This window comes from Elgaria multicarinata, chromosome 5 (assembly GCF_023053635.1).
Source record: "Elgaria multicarinata webbii isolate HBS135686 ecotype San Diego chromosome 5, rElgMul1.1.pri, whole genome shotgun sequence".
NCBI lineage: Eukaryota > Metazoa > Chordata > Lepidosauria > Squamata > Anguidae > Elgaria > Elgaria multicarinata.
In genome coordinates, this window is record NC_086175.1 from 3,211,443 (window position 1) to 3,227,903 (window position 16,461).

A 16,461-nucleotide genomic window follows, 5' to 3' on the forward strand; every position below is an offset into this window, starting at 1 on the left:
AACCCACTACTAGCGGCAGTTAAAGAATGTAGCTGATTGGGACTGTGTGGATCCTGTTTTGCCGACCGATGTGATTTATGGTGCGACACACTAATAATTTGCCGGGAAGTAGTGGGGGGGAAACGCATATAACAGCATTCCCTGCCAACGGCTATCAGTGAGATTATCAGCGAGACTCATTAGAGTAATAAAACTGACAGCCGGAGTGCAGGGAAGGAAATTTATGTGACTAGAAGAAGAAACTTTAAGAGTCAGCTGATCGATGCCCGGTAAAGTGATTTACAGTTGAATGTCTAATCCCAAGAAGCAGAAAGATAAGAAAGATTATAAACCTGTCTGGCAGAGGCTTCGTTTACATCCGTCAAATCATACATCTGCAAGATCGCATAAATTATCAGAGCCCGAAGCAGATCCAGATCCAGAAGACGTCACAAAGATGGCGTTGAAAGCTGGCAAAAAGCCAACAAATGGATGAGCTCAAAGAGCTTATGGTCCTTAATAATACGGCATTACTTGAAAAAATGGACAAACTAACTGAAAAGATGGACAAGAGACTGGATGGGTTAGTTAACATGATTGCTCAAAATGACAAAAAGATTAAATCACTTAAAACAGAAGTAAATTATCTGGGGAAGCAAATGGATCTATTGAAAGAGAAGCATAATATAGACTTTGAAGAGCATGAGAAAAGATTGATTCAGCTGCAAGACCAGAGTAGACGATCGTCGATTCGTATCAAATACTTTCCAGAGCAACCAGCTGAAGATTTGAGAGTAATACTATTGGCTTGGTTTAAAGAGCTGGTACCAGATCCGATAATTAATAATGAAGAAGTGGAAAGAATCCATAGAGTGGGTGTAAGCCGATCCAGATCTTCGCCTAGAGATATTTTGATGAAATTTGGCAATTATTATAAAAAGGAGCAGCTTATGATTAAATTAAGATCCATGACAATGAAGTTTAAGGGTTCTTCAATTCAAATCTACAATGATCTTTGCCAACAAACTGTTGAATGGAGGCGCAGTATCAAGCCTATTACAGAGAAGCTCAGGGCAAGAGGAATTAAGTATGCATGGGGGTTTCCATGAGATTTATGCATGCTGGAATGCTACGTAGAGTGACCTCCTTGGAGCAGGGGCAAGAGCTTCTAAAAAGTCTGGGCCTGGATGTGGATGCAAGTGTTGATTTGTCCGGAAAAAAATCCTCTCCAAGCAGAGAGATTAGCAGAGTAATACAGCGTTCCAGGCAGGATTCAGAGAAAGCGAATACAGCCACAAAGATAAACGACAGCAACAGCAATTTCTTCAGCAATGTTTTACTGAGGCATATGTAAGGAAGGGGTTAAGCGTACTCAAAATTACTGTTTTTAGCAATTCACTCTTGTTCATTGTCTGTTATAGAATTGCAGAAGTACCGCTTATCTCTCCACCTGGCCGTAGGCGGGGAGCCATCTCCTGGCTCCGTTGAGGCGAGAGAAGTGACCTTGGGGCAATTTGCAACTGTAAAAGAGAAACTGGCCCTTCCAGAGGGAGGGGGAGGAGTAGAAACGAGGGGCCTTAAAAAGTCTACCAAATCTGAGGCCAGTGCCTGAGCTGAAGGACACCTGGCTGTGGGGAAGAATATTCTGTAACAAATGTTTTAGTTTGCTGGTATGGGGTTCGGGGTTGATGTATCTATTTTAGTAGCTAATCTGATGTAAATGCTTGCCTCTTACCCTTCCTAATTCAATAAAGGATTGGGATTAACCCTTTCAAATTGAGAGCTGTGTGCTTTATTCCAAGATCTGTGCAAAATCCAGTGGGCAGCCGGTTTGGCTGAGTGTGGTTTCCTTTACAGCATAGACATAGAGATCTTATTTACAATATCATACAATATACTCACAGAACGTCATATTCACACAGGAGAGAGTAAAGATATGCTTCTACACAAGACTTATATACAGAGCATTATCTTTACCTACCAATTTACAACTTGACAGTCAATCAATCACACTTGTCAAGTCGTTAACCAATAAACCAATTATCTCCTGACCTTTAAAGTGGCTGATGTAACTCCTTGCAATTCTTGCAACTGTCTGGGTGGGACTGAAACTATGGATATTAAAAATCAAAACCCGGACAGCAAGGGCATCTCAAGCGGAGTGGGGAGAAGAAGCGGCTGGAGCAAGTGGGATGGTGACTGTCACAATACTGAGATGATAGAAAAGAAATGATTTTTTTTTAAAAAAATAAAAGGCTTACTGATTTGGGACTGTGGGCTCGTCTCCCCCCCCCCCAAGGGTAGATGGCCAGAGTGTTAGACTCACGGGGATTTAGTGGGGGGAAAAGAGGTGGGGGGAGGGAGGAGGATGGGTAGGGGACAGGGGGGATGAGGAGCGGTAGATAGAAAAATAATAAGAGGGGTGGGATATGGCTGGGAAGGGTTTGAAAGGGATTTCATGTTTTTATGTTTGTGAATTTGAGTTTCAGAGCACAAGGGATCGAAAAGAATATCAAAGAACTGAATATGGATAAAAACATAAGGATCTCAACACTTAATGTTAAAGGTCTGGGGGCAGTCGTGAAAAGGAGGAGAATTGAACAAATGCTAAATAGAGAAGGATCTGACATTATTTTCTTGCAAGAAACACACCAAGTAAGGGATGGGGTAAATGAAATACGTATGAAATGGTCAGTCTACTATGAAAAGTCATTGGAAACTTTTTTAAAAAATGGAGTGGCTATTTTGATCTCAAGAAGAAGTGGATTTATTTTAGATAATATAAAAAAGGATGGCAATGGTAGATATCTTATGATAAAGGGTCAAATTGAAGGTAAAGCGTATACGTTGGTTAATGTTTATGCCCCAAATGAGAGACATAGAGAATTTTACAAAGAATTATTTAAGGAAATAGAAGAATTTAAGGAGGGATATGTTATTTTAGCTGGAGATTTTAATATGGTTATGGATAATAGATTGGATAGGTCAAACCCCATTAGTGCTGAAAAGAGGAATAATATTACTATATTGAATAAATTGGTAAAAGAAAAAGATTTTGTGGATGGTTGGCGTTTACTTAGAGGGGCGGAGCCTGGCTTTACATATTATTCTCCAGTTTATCATACGTATTCCAGGATAGATCATATCTTTGTCTCAAAAGAGTTTGCAACTAAGGTTTGTAAAATGGAATTGGGGGTAATTAAAGTAACAGATCACGCATTGCTAAGTTTAGAATTTATAGTTAGGAAGGATTATAGAGAAGCATTTAGGTGGAAAATGAATACAAAGATATTGAAATATAATAAAGTGGTGGAAAAAATGCAAAGGGAATTGTCAGAAACTTGGGAAATTAATGAAAAGGGAGGAACGGCAAGGGCAGTTGTTTGGGATACCATGAAGGCGGTAACAAGAGGGATTTGTATTAGAGAAATGTGTAATTTAAAGAGGCAACAGGTGGCATTGCAGGAAAAGTCAGAGGAAGAGATTAAGAATTTGGAGAAAGACTATTGGCAATTTAAAAATAAACATAAATTAATAGAAATACAAGCAAAGAAAAAAGAATTAGAGAATATAAATTTAGAGGAAGTCCAGAAAAAAAAAATTTATATGAAAAGAGAGTATTTTGAAAATAGTAATAAAAACTCTAGATTGCTAGCTAGACTCACACAAAAGGAAAAAGCTAGGAATGGGATAGGAATAGTGAAAGATAAACAAGGGAATTATTGTCATATAATGAAGGGTAAAATAAAAAAATTCAATAATTTTATCAAGAATTATATAAGGAAAAGGATACTCAAAAAAAGAAGATGGAAGTTTATATAGAAAAGTATATAAAGAAGGGAATGGAAATAGAACATAAAGAGCTAATGGAAAGGACTATATCTCAAAGAGAAATTGAAGAGGTTATTGAGAATTTGAAAGTGGGTAAATCACCTGGGGTAGACGGTTTAGGACCAGAATATTATAAAGTTGTTAAAACGTTTTTAGTACCAAAATTATTGAAGTTATATAATGCTATATTGGAAGGAGAGAGGATCCCAGAATCATGGGAACATTCGTTGATAATTTTAATTCCAAAACCAGATAAGGATTTGACTGTCCCTGATTCATATAGACCTATCTCGTTAATAAATCAAGATGCTAAATTTTTTTCAACTATTTTAGCAAAACGATTAAACCAATTTATAGCTAAATATATAGGGGAAGATCAATGTGGATTTGTATCAGGTAGACAAATGCATAATTTAGTGGGAAGAGTTTTAAATGTAATACAGGTGATAAAAAAGTCAAAGACTAAAGCGGGAATTTTAGCATTGGATATTTTTAAGGCTTTTGATTGTGTGAGCTGGCAGGCATTAAAGTTGGTTTTAAATAAAATGGGATTTGGAAATAAATTTAAAGCTACAATAGAATAGTTATGATCTCAAAATACAGCCGTAGTGGTAGTGAATGATGGAGTTACAGATAAGATACGACTAGCCAGAGGGACAAGACAAGGATGCCCACTCTCGCCTGTCCTGTTTGTAATGGTTATGGAATTATTGGCAAACGCAATAAGAGATGATGGGGAGATAGAAGGGATAGGTGGTATTAAAAAAATAAAATTGAATATGTTCGCGGATGATACTTTGCTAACTATTAAAAATCCAATAAGAACGATGGAAAGAATTAAACAGCAACTGAGAGAGTTTGAGGAAATTACTGGGTTAAGAATAAATTGGTCCAAATCAGAGATGATGTTATTTAATTACACTAAAAAGGAAGAGAAGGAGTGGGAAGGAAAAGGAACAGAAATGAGAGTTAAAGAACAGATTAGATATTTGGGAATTAGAATTACAAAAAAATTGGAGAGTTTAGAGAAGGAGAATTTAAATAGCTTGAAAAAAGAGATTTTCGTAAAAATGGAAAAATATAAAAGATTAAATTTATCATGGTTTGGAAGAATAGCATTAATAAAAATGAAGATTTTAGTAAAGATCAATTTTGTTTTTAGGATGCTACCAATAAAAATTTCAGAATCAGAGCTAAAAAGTTGGCAGAATATTATAAATCAGTATTGTAATGGGGATAAGAAAGCGAGGGTAAATAAGAATAAATGGTATTTAAGCCAAAAAAAGGGAGGATTGGGTCTCCCAAATATTAACCTATATTATGTAGCTAATAGGTTAAGACATATTGTAGAAGCAATTATAGGAGTAGGAGATTTAGATTGGATGAAGGACAAAACTACAAGTAATATAGAGGTGAATTTGGAAAATGTATTTTTTAGGGAAGGAGGTAAAAAATGGGGTGAAAATATAGGTAATCCGCTCTTGAAGTTTCACTGGGAAATTTGGAGTAAATATAAAAAGGAGTTGCTTCCGAGCAGCTTCCCTTCATCACCGGTAATAATGTTAAAGAATTTCCCTGAGGATTTAAAGAGTAGATTAAGTAAAGTTTTAATAGAGAAAAATAAAATGAAATTAAGGGAATGGTTAAGAGGGATGAATACAAGAGAGGAGTTGGAAGAGGTTCTAAAAGATAAAAAATTAACTTGGTTAAATTACTGGCAATTAGAACAATGGACTAAAAATTGGGTAAGAGAAAATGGAGACTGTAGAGAGTTGTCGAAGTTTGAGGAGTTAATTGTCAAAAAAGAAACTGATAAGGGAAAAAATACAGTGACAAAAGGATTAATGAGCAAAATATATAGAATATTGCTTGAGAAAGGGTTGATGGATAGTTCAGGGAAATTGGTTTGGGAGACAGATTTGAAGGTACAGATAGGACAACAGAGTTGGGATGGACTATGGAGACAAAGAGTGTTGAGAAATATGTCAGTGAGAATAAAAGAGAACTATTATAAAATTATATGGAGGTGGTACCTAACCCTGGTTAGATTAAACAAGATAAATAATCAACATCCAGCAAATTGTTGGAGAGGTTGTGGGGGGAAAGGAACGTATTTACATATGTGGTGGGAGTGCAAATATGTACAAAAATTGTGGAAGATGGTGTTTTTGGAGATTTAAGAAATTGTGGGAATGAAGATAGAACGAACACCAAGAGTTGCATTACATTCACTATTTGAAGATTTAAAATGTAAAAAAGAAATTAAGGAATTGATAATGAATTTGCTGACTGCAGCAAGGCTGATTGTAGCTAGGAACTGGAAGATTCAAGGGGATTATTGTATTGAAGAATGGTATAAAGAAGTATGAGATATAGCTATTAATGATAAATTGACATGTAATATTAAAGTGAGAAGAGGTATAGCAAAAACGAATGATTTTGAAGGAATCTGGAAACAGTTCCTAATATTTGTGTTTTCTAAGCGAAGTGGGAAACCACCAGCAGAAGAAAGTATGAGATTTTGGAATCAGGAATAAGATCCCGAGGTGGGGGGTGCACTTTTATGTTAAGTATGATTATGTTATATAGATTAAGTGAGAATATATGATATTAATGTTACTCAACATTTATGTAGTACTAGCTGTACCCTGCCACGCGTTGCTGTGGCTCAGTCTGGTTAAATTGAAAAGAAAGAAAAGACAAAGCGGATGTTTCTAATATGTTTAATTTCACAATGCTTGTGGATATACAATATTTTTAGTTGTTCCATTGTCTGTGTAGATATAGAGATTGTTTGGTTTGCTGACTCTAGAACATGCAACATATAATTGTCCATGTGAGAAGCAATCTGTGTCTAGATCTAAACTGCACAATTCTAAAGATTGGCCCTGAGCTTTGTTGATGGTGATTGCAAATGCCAATCAAATTGGGAATTGCAATCTCTTAAATTGAAATGGCATATCTGTTGGAATCATAGGAATGCGAGGAATGAGGACATCTTCACCTTTGAAAGATCCTGTCAAGATTGATCTCCGACTATAACAATTGCCACTTCGTCTATAGTTGGAGCATTGAATCTTCGCACATGTTCTCCAGCAGGCGTTTTGTCAGCATGAATAACAATCTTGTTTGTATCAGATGGCATCATGTCAATTGCTGTTTTTTTTTAAAAAAATTATTTATTTATTTATTACATTTTTATACTGCCCAATAGCCGAAGATCTCTGGCCGGTTCACAAAAATTAAAACCACAAAAAACATCCAACAGGTTAAAAACACCATTACGAAATACAGTATAAAAAGCGCAACCAGGATAAAACCACACAGCAAAGTTGATTATAAGATTAAAATACAGAGTTAAAACAGTAAAATTTAAATTTAAGTTAAAATTAAGTGTTAAAATACTGAGTGAATAAAAAGGTCTTCAGCTGGCGACGAAAGCAGTACAGTGTAGGCGCCAGGCGGACCTCTCTGGGGAGCTCGTTCCACAACCAGGGTGCCACAGCGGAGAAAGCCCTCCTCCTAGTAGCCACCTGCCTCACTTCCTTTGGCAGGGGCTCACGGAGAAGGGCCCCTGTAGATGATCTTAAGGTCCGGGTAGGTACATATGGGAGGAGGCGTTCCTTCAGATAACCTGGCCCCAAACCGTTTAGGGCTTTAAATGTCAATACCAGCACTTTGAATTGGGCCTGGACCTGGACTGGCAGCTAATGAAGCTGGAAAAGGACTGGCGTAATGTGATCTCGTCGGCCAGTCCCTGTTAGTAAACGGGCTGCCCTATTTTGTACCAGCTGAAGCTTCCGGACCGTTTTCAAAGGCAGCCCCACGTATAACGCATTGCAGTAATCCAAGCGAGAGGTTATCAGAGCATGGATAACTGTAGCTAGGCTATCTCTGTCCAGATAAGGGCATAGTTGGTATATCAACCTAAGCTGATAAAAGGTGCTCTTTGCCACTGAGTTCACCTGTGCCTCAAGTGACAGTTCTGGATCCAAGAGCACCTCCAAACTACGGACCCGATCCTTTAGGAAGAGTGCAACCCCGTCCAGGACAGGGCAAACATCACCTCGCCGGACAGATGAACCACCCGCTAACAGTACCTCCGTCTTGTCTGGATTGAGTCTCAGTTTGTTAGCCCTCATCCAGTCCATTACCGTGCTCAGGCACTGGTTCAGAACAGTCACTGCCTCACCTGGGTTTGATGAAAAGGAAAGGTAGAGCTGGGTATCATCCGCATATTGATGACACCTCAGTCCACATCTCCGGATAACCTCCCCCAGCGGCTTCATGTATATGTTAAACAACATAGGGGATAAGATAGAGCCCTGCGGAACCCCATGGCTTAGGAGCCATGGCACAGAGCAATAATCCCCCAGCACCACCTTCTGGAATCGGCCATCCAAGTAGGAGCGGAACCACTGCAACGCAGTACCTCCAACTCCCAGCTCAGACAACCTATCCAGAAGGATACCATGGTCGATGGTATTGAAGGCCGCTGAGAGGTCCAGGAGAATCAACAGGGTCGTACTCCCCCTGTCTCTCTCCCGACAGAGGTCATCCCACAGGGCGACCAAGGCAGTTTCCGTTCCAAAACCAGGCCTGAAACCCGATTGAAATGGATCTAGATAATCCATTTCATTCAAGAGTGCCTGGAGTTGTCCTGCAACCACTCGCTCAAGCACCTTGCCCAGGAAAGGGATATTAGCCACCGGCCAGTAGTTGTTAACATCCTCCGGGTCCAGATTAGGCTTCTTCAGGAGTGGTCTAATTACCGCCTCTTTTAAAGAGGCCGGCACCACTCCCTCTCTCAAGGAGGCATTTACAACCTCCTGGACCCAGCCAGCGATCCCCTCCTTACTTGATGTAATGAGCCATGAGGGTCAAGGGTCAAGCACACAGGTGGTCAACCGGACTTGGCCAAGCACCTTGTCCACATCCTCGGGCCTCACTAACTGAAACTCATCCAATAAAACTGAACTGGACGGCGCTCTGAACGCCTCTACTAGTGGAGCTGCATTAAGTGTGGTGTCCAATTCATGACGAATCTGAGCGACTTTATCTTCAAAGTGCCGTGCAAACTCGTCACAGCGTGCTACCGAGGGTTCCACCATCTCTCGCCCTGGCCCAGAGTGTAACAGGCCGCGAACCACCCGGAAAAGCTCCGCCGGACGACACTGAGAAGACGCAATGCTGGTGGAAAAGAACTGCCTCTTTGCCACCCTCACTGCCACAGAGTAGGCTCGATAGTGAGCTCTAACCCGTGTTCGATCAGACCCAGCATGAGTTTTCCTCCACCTGCGTTCTAGCCGTCTCTCCTCTTGCTTCATTGCCCTCAGCTCAGGTGTATACCAAGGAGTATACCATTTGTTTTGAACAAATGTACTAAATTGTTTTTTTCGTGAAGTAGCTGTTGCAGTTTTGAAACGATGGACCTTTTTATGCTGGTATAAATTCCGCAGCGTGCATTCAATTCATCATTGCCATCACCAATGAAATACATTTGTAGGAATTTATGTTGACTATCTTGAAACGGAAGGAAGGAGCCGGCTTTATGATAAATTTGTCCTTTGACTTTGAAAGTTGGCATAAATGGAGCTGTGATGATTTCTGCGCCGAACGATGTCATTTGGAAGCATGAGTTGTATTTCCTGATGTTAGATAGGAAATGCTTTGATTCTGCGATATATCCGGCAAGCAAAGTTTGTAATGGCTCTGGTGGTTCTCCAAGTTGAAGCAGTTTAATTTTTCCAGCAGCACAACACATTCCTTTTGTTTCTCCATTAAATTTAAGAGCCTTGCAATAAGGACACACTTCAGTCATAGTGCCAATGAGAACATGCCGCCTCAAACTATAATCATGAGCTGGGTTGTACCGGAATGCAAGGCGATTGTAATCGTGTGATTGTTTACCACGGAGTCGTGTTTGACGCTGATGTGCTGTTTCTCATTGACGTCTTTCAGCCCCTCTCAGCCTGTCGCATTCATTCTGTTGAGAACAAAGCAGATCTGAAGCTGTAGAACGCGATTGCCGTGCTCACAATCGTGCATACTCAAGTCTGGCTGAACGTTGCTTGGCACGTATTTGAGGCATTCTTTTTCTTTTTTTCTCGTTTGCTGATGCCCGTTCTTCCTCAGTCTGATTTGCAATTTCTCGTCGCAGTGCTTCCGCTCCGCGAGTACGACGACCTAAGTGTGATCTTCTGTGAGGCATTATTTGGATGAAGTAAAGCAAATTGTTTGGTTTTTAAAAAAGGATGTTTTTACGGTGAGGAGGTTAGTGGAAACTCCTGGCAGTTACCTTTCTTCAGAACGTGTAACTGTCACAGGTGTGACATCTATATTCACTCAGCCAATTGTGAGAGAACATGCAAATAGGAGAGGAGGCAGAGGCAGTGGATTGGCCTACTGGTTGGCGATGTCACAATGATCAGCAGGACTGGTTTTGAGGAGGCCTATTTCTTCGATTTTAAGACAAACCTTTGACCCCATATAGAACATAGTTACATAACAACGCTCGCATATTCGAATGCAACGTTGTGTCAAAATTTCAAAGCAATCGGTGAACGTTTGGAGATATAACGTGTTTCGAACGGACATTTACATATTTATTTATATAGATATTGTTTTTCTTTTAATTGTAATGTAATGTAATTGTAATGTAATAATTGTAAATTATTAATTAATAAATAATAATAATAATAATAATAATAATAATAATAATAATAATAAAAGACTATGGTGGACAAGGTCTCCATACAGAAACGTTTGACTGTGAGGTGAGGAAAGAGATCCCTGAATTTGAGGATCAGGCATGTCCCTCCTCCCCTTTTTATGACAGTTCTATTGCGTTGGTGTCAAAGAGTGATTGACAGCCTCCTGATCTCTTGGGAGGGAGGACATAGGAATCGATCCTGAGGCCTCAGGGCAAATTCTAGGTTATAGGCCCTAGCCAGCTGTCCCTTGACCTGTGTTTAGGCCTGGGGAAATTGGGTCAGCCTACTGGCCTTTCCCTGACGTGGAAGATGGGGCCAATCCTATTTTTTTTGGGGGGGGGGGTAGGAGCTACTTGGACATGTGACCTACCCTGCTGGATCTCCAGTTGTATCTGGTATTCAATCTTCCACAAGGCCTGTGAGATTGTGTTTGGGATCCTTCCTAGGGAAGGAAGGTCTGTTGCAGCAAAAGGACTGTTTGGCAGTTGAGAGAGTGTTCTTTTCTGACAGGTGATGGAGGATCTTGTCCAGAGCCAAAACAAAAATACATTCCCCCTTCAAAGGACAGGTTCAGAAGGTTGGCTTTAGAAAAAGAACCTGTCTGTCAGTTCTTGAGCCGTAAGCGTCTCCTTGCTACCACTTCAAGGCTTGAAGCCTTGGCTGAAAGGGTGAAGTAAAGTAGGCACAGGTCTGCCATAAAGGCTAGAGACATGGAAATCTTTGTGAAAGTGGATGGTGGAACCTGCTCTGATGGGATGGCCTCTTTCAGCCCACCTATCCAGGGGAGGGCCGATGTGGTGTGATAAGATCCCACAATATTCACTCAGCGGGAGGGTGTCATGCTGTGTTTATGAGTAGCTCCAGCCCCGAGTGCCTTTGAGCAGAGCCTTCCCAACATTTCTGCCCCAAGCTACAGCTGCTGCAACCAGCAGAGATGTGATGAGGAGATGTGAGTACTTGTTCTTCTTGACAAGGTGGTAGAGAGCGCACCATGATTTGGGAGGTTCGGTGATCTTGGTTGGGTCCTGCCATTGCTATAAGACCAGTTTCTTGAAGCTGGGATCCAGAGGAAAGGCTGTGAGAGCGATCCCTCCTCAGTCATCTTGCCCAGTCCTGCCTGTCCCATTTCTCGGATTCCTCCAAGAGGCAATCCTGTTCATCTTTGGAGAGATCCGAGGGAGAGGGACTTGAGAAGAGAAGATCTTTCCAGCCCTTCCAGGAGATTGAACCTGGGATATTCTGCACGGGAGGTAGGTGCTTTGCGACTGAGTCACGGCTCCTTAAAAGGTGTCTGTGGTGAGAGGCAGCCTAGGTGATGTCAGCTTGAGCTGGACCCATGGTCCCTCTTGTTCAGTCGATTTTTGGGGGGGGGGGGGTTACGGTTAGGGAATCGTACCAAAAGTGGGTGGTGGTAGTTTCAGCAGGCTGAAACCTTATACAGCGCTAGAGTAGCCTGTGAAGGATTCCACCCCTCCCCCAGAGGGAATTCAAACTCTCAACCTCTGACTGCACAGCTGGGTTCATTTCCGCACTGTGCTACGTATACCTGCTGTTTGAGAAGCACGTTAAGGAGCGGCCTCCCACCCAGGCTCAGCCCTGCCTAGCTTCAGCCACGAGGAGGAGGCGGCTGCACCATCGTATGTCCTCAAGGCTTGGAGCTAGGAACCAACCCATCACAGCAGGAGGGCCCCTCCCCAGCTGCGAGCTGACTCACAAGGAGAGGAGGCCGCGCATGGGCGGAAGTGAAAAGTGGGGCTGAGGAAGCGAAAGGGGGCTTAGGAGCACAAGCGCCCCCTCCCGCTCTTCCACACTGCTCTGTGGTGGGAAGACAAGGAACCACCGGGTCCCCTGTTAGTTAGGGGTGTGCTCTTGAGGCTCTGGCATGGCTGGTCCTTTAAAAGTGGGCGAGAGCCCTCCTGACTGGCAGGGGAAAGAGCCTTTCCCCCTGAAAGAGCCGCCAACTCCGGGGCCCCTCTGAACTGGGGGGCATAAGGACGGATGGGCCTCTGAGGAAGCTCCAGCATGGAGGAATCCTGGGGAGAGAATAGAGGCCATTTCCAAACAATCCACCCCAGCACCGGGACCCTCTTAAAATGGGGACACCGGGGGGGGGGGGGGGGGAGCTTGTGAACTCCAAAGACAATATCTGCAGCGGGGACTGAATCGCTCTTTGAAAATTTGAAATGTTCTGCCAATCAATAGGCAGCCAGAGGTTAACCCAGACCTTTGGAGCTTGTAGAGAGAAGTCAGGGGGAAACCTGAACAGGAAGGCCTTGGCTCACCCCTCCAACATGTAATGCTGTGGCACATGGCCATGGGAGGAGAGGGAAGCCTGCACTCCTAAATTTGCAGAAAGCACTACCTGCGGCCTGCAGTGGTATTCCTGTTTTTTTGTACATTAGTATTTTATTGATTGTAAGATGCTTTTAACAATCCTTAGGGTGCAGTCAGAAGTTTTCAGTGGTTAGAAGGCTAAGAGAAATTGCTCATTGGGGCACGGTTGGAGGAAGGCTACCTTAATCCCTTTCAAGAGTTTCTTCCACATTCTCCTCTTGCAGCTTGTGAGCTCGAACAACGACGTCTGCCTTCAACAGACAGAGAGACTGATTTGTATAAGTTGCTTTATGTATACTTTGTAGTGTGTATATTGTCTGTATGTACAATTCCCTTCTTTTTTGTATTATATATGTTTGAAATAAATCAATGCTTTCTGGAGGGGGGGAATTCCTTCTCCCCCACAAAAAAGAATAGTAATTCAGTCCTATACATGTCTACTCAGAAGTAAGCTCCTTTGAGTTCAATGGGACTTATTCCCAAGTAAGTGAGTATAAGATTTGCACCTGGATCTATTTTATTTATTTTATTTATTATTTTACTGTATCATCTTGATATAATAGAGATTGTGGAAGACATTCATTCTTTTTAAAGGAATATGACTAAAAATTTAGCTTGATTTTGAAAGACTTTTATTATGCAAATACAATCTAAAAATTGGGCACAGATTTTAATATCAATTTAAGTGTGGACTTATTTAAAACTAAACAGGAGACAGGGTTCTTTTAGATCTTGCCATAGATTAGCACATGAGGTCTCTTTCTTTCATGCTCCTTTTCCTTGGTAGAATGTCATTACCATCAAACAAAAGGAATCCAAAGCAAACCAGACATCCATCCTATGAAAAGGGCCAAGTTGAATGCATGTGGCCATGATACTGAGTTCTGTGCCTCCAAACAGCATGATATCCATGCACCTAACTTAATGCAGGCAAGGCAGGCAAGCTCTTCCCACAACATTTAGCTTTAAAAACCTAAGTACTATTTAAACACTTGTTGAGTGGTGACTACTTTTTCAAAAGCTATGTGTATATACCTTTTAATTGGTTGGAAAACAACCTATCTCCAACTAGAGAAATACTGTAAAGAACTGTCTCAATTCTAACAGTTCAAGTGTTGTCATTATTGCTGAAGAGTAAACCTGGCTTGTCCTGAAAGTGTCTGAACTCGGCATGCCACAGTTCATGATCAGTGCAGATACAGCAGAACGCCCTGCTGCAATTGGCTCAGTGGATTAAAAATGATTTGCCCCAAACCCAATTCTTGCACAATATATGTAAAATGTGTCCTTCCCTGACGCTATTCACAACATATCTACAAGACAGCACTGGCAGCAGGAACTGCAGTTCGTTGCTATTTATACTCCGTCTTCTTCCATTTGTTTCTTTGCCTTCTCTTACACTTCAGTGTCGACAGTTTTCTAGGGGGTCTCTTCGCTTTTTTCCCAGTGAAGTTCTCTCCAATATGGTCTGAGCAGAACAGCTGTCCACTTAAGTTAGAATCAAGCACTGTTTCATCTTGATGATCCTTGCAAAAAGAGTTTGGACAGAAGTGGCAAAAAGAAACAGAAGGTTTGCCACAAACATCGCAGTGGTGCCAGGGGCATTCCCATTTTCCTGCATTATAAAAGGATAGAAAAGAGTCAATTCAAAAATATAAGCATTGTGTGAATTATTAAATGATGTATCAGGGTTGCTAGTTTGAATAAAGGTATTTTATCTTAATTATGGTTTAGAAAAATAAGGCAAATTGACTCTTTTATGTGGTTGCTTATATGCCAGATAAATTATGGTAGGTATACAAAAAATTACCTTAGCCTAACAATGCATAGCTTAGCTTTGGAGAAAAACAGTTAAAAGCAATCACATTTTATCCTACATCACATCAAACAACAAGAGCAACTGAAAAATTAATGCTGAAGGGATAGATGATAAATGAGCATTGTTATCAGGGAGCCTGCTGCTAAATGTTCCACCAAGCCCATGTAACAGGTAACTTCCTTCATATGGACAAGCTGCCTACCTGTAATAGCAGTTCTTGGAGATGTCCTACGTGCATTTGCACATATGGGATCTGTGCCTGTGCAGTGCCTTTGTTAAGAAACTTCCAGAGCTGAGAGGTTTAATCGAGAAAGCCCATCCCACCCTAGTGCTTACAGTCAAGGGAAGGATCCCACCTTCACTCCTAAGACCATCACAGCAGCCCCAAAACGTGATTAGCCAGATGAACACCTACAGCGGGGATGGAGGGTGCATGGTGTGAATGCACAGATGACCACTCAAAGAACGATAGTTGTAAAGGAGTGGACAACAGATAGACTGCATGTCTACCGAGTAGCATAGAACGGGTTAAATGGTTTGGGTAGTTTTAGTTTACAATTTTTTAAATATAGAAGAAGAAGACAAAGAAGAAGAGTGTCAGCCAGAGGATTCAACATCCGGACACCTGGGGAGGGCAGTGGAAAGATAGGAGACGCCTTGGTGCCAGAGGAGAGCCTCTCTTATCAGGCCTCAAGGCCATAAACCAGCAGGGGGGGGCAAGAAGGAGGCGCCACAGCTGGATAGGTGTGAAACTAGGCATCTGGAGCTGTGCCAAGGGGAGGGGGGAGCCCAGAGGGAGATGAGAGCTTTGAGGGTATAAAGTTGGGAGCCCTGGTCTTTGTCTTGCCTTTCCATACGGTTTAGATGGAAGTGTCCATGGCTGTCTCAGACTGCAAGGCCCTCCTTTGGAGTAAGTAGATAGGTTTTATTGTTACTGGGTTTCCTATGTTATGCATGCTTAAATGGTTGTTTTACTTTTCGTTCTTCCCAAAACTCCTACTCTTACTTGTAAATAATTCCTCCTACCTCAATTGTTTGTGCTGCTATCTTCTTGCTACTGGGTCAGTGTTAAATCCAGGGCTGCCGGGCCAGGATTCCGGCGTCCTTCCGCAGAGGCTTCTGGTGCTAGGAGGCCTCTGGGAGTGGTGGCTGCGGAGACCAGGGTGTAAGCTAGCTATACACCCTCGGGCTAGCTTTACGATAGTTACTGGCAAGCAACCTGTGCTGGCTCTTCTCGCTCCTTGTTCATCACACATGATTGGAGTAACATGTTTCTTACCAGAAGTGGCAGCACAGATGATCATAACAATTTAGAAAGCACCGTCTGTCCACGGGTGGCATCACCCTAGGCTGTGGACACTAATGTAGTATCATATAATAAACACGGATACAATAGCAATTCAGGGGAAACACTTTTTCTACACTGAATTCTGTGCATGGCCTTAATCAATTGATTTAGTTTTAACGTTCTTTTTTATGTTTTCGTATAATCTGGAACAATTTATTTGTTTCCAACATTGCAGGAGTAAGAGGAGAAATACTGCTAAGTATTTATGAGATCAATTAAGATCAAATGAGATCAATTAAGGGAAGTGACTGGCGGCAGGGAAGAAGGTAGTCTGTGAAACTATGTTTAAAAATAACAAAGATGAACTTGTGAGCATATTGTGCCACTTGCCTTGTCTAAAACTGCCAAAGGTAACTAGCACTGATATTTTAATTTTAAAACTTTTTCAAAAAAATATCTTTCAGGTCGATCCTTTCAGGGGGTAAGAAAAAGAGGAT

The 16,461-nt window shown here is 41.7% G+C and overlaps 1 protein-coding gene across 1 annotated transcript in view; it reads right to left on the reverse strand.

The window, feature by feature from the left end:
- Positions 1-13,519: 13,519 nt before the first annotated feature.
- NSD2 (nuclear receptor binding SET domain protein 2) overlaps positions 13,520-16,461 on the reverse strand; it is a 139,994-nt gene continuing 137,052 nt past the window's right edge. The window contains exon 22 of the mRNA XM_063125913.1: positions 13,520-14,472. Coding sequence (XP_062981983.1) covers positions 14,210-14,472 — 263 coding nt within the window. The 3' untranslated portion in view covers positions 13,520-14,209. The remainder of the gene's footprint in view (positions 14,473-16,461) is intronic.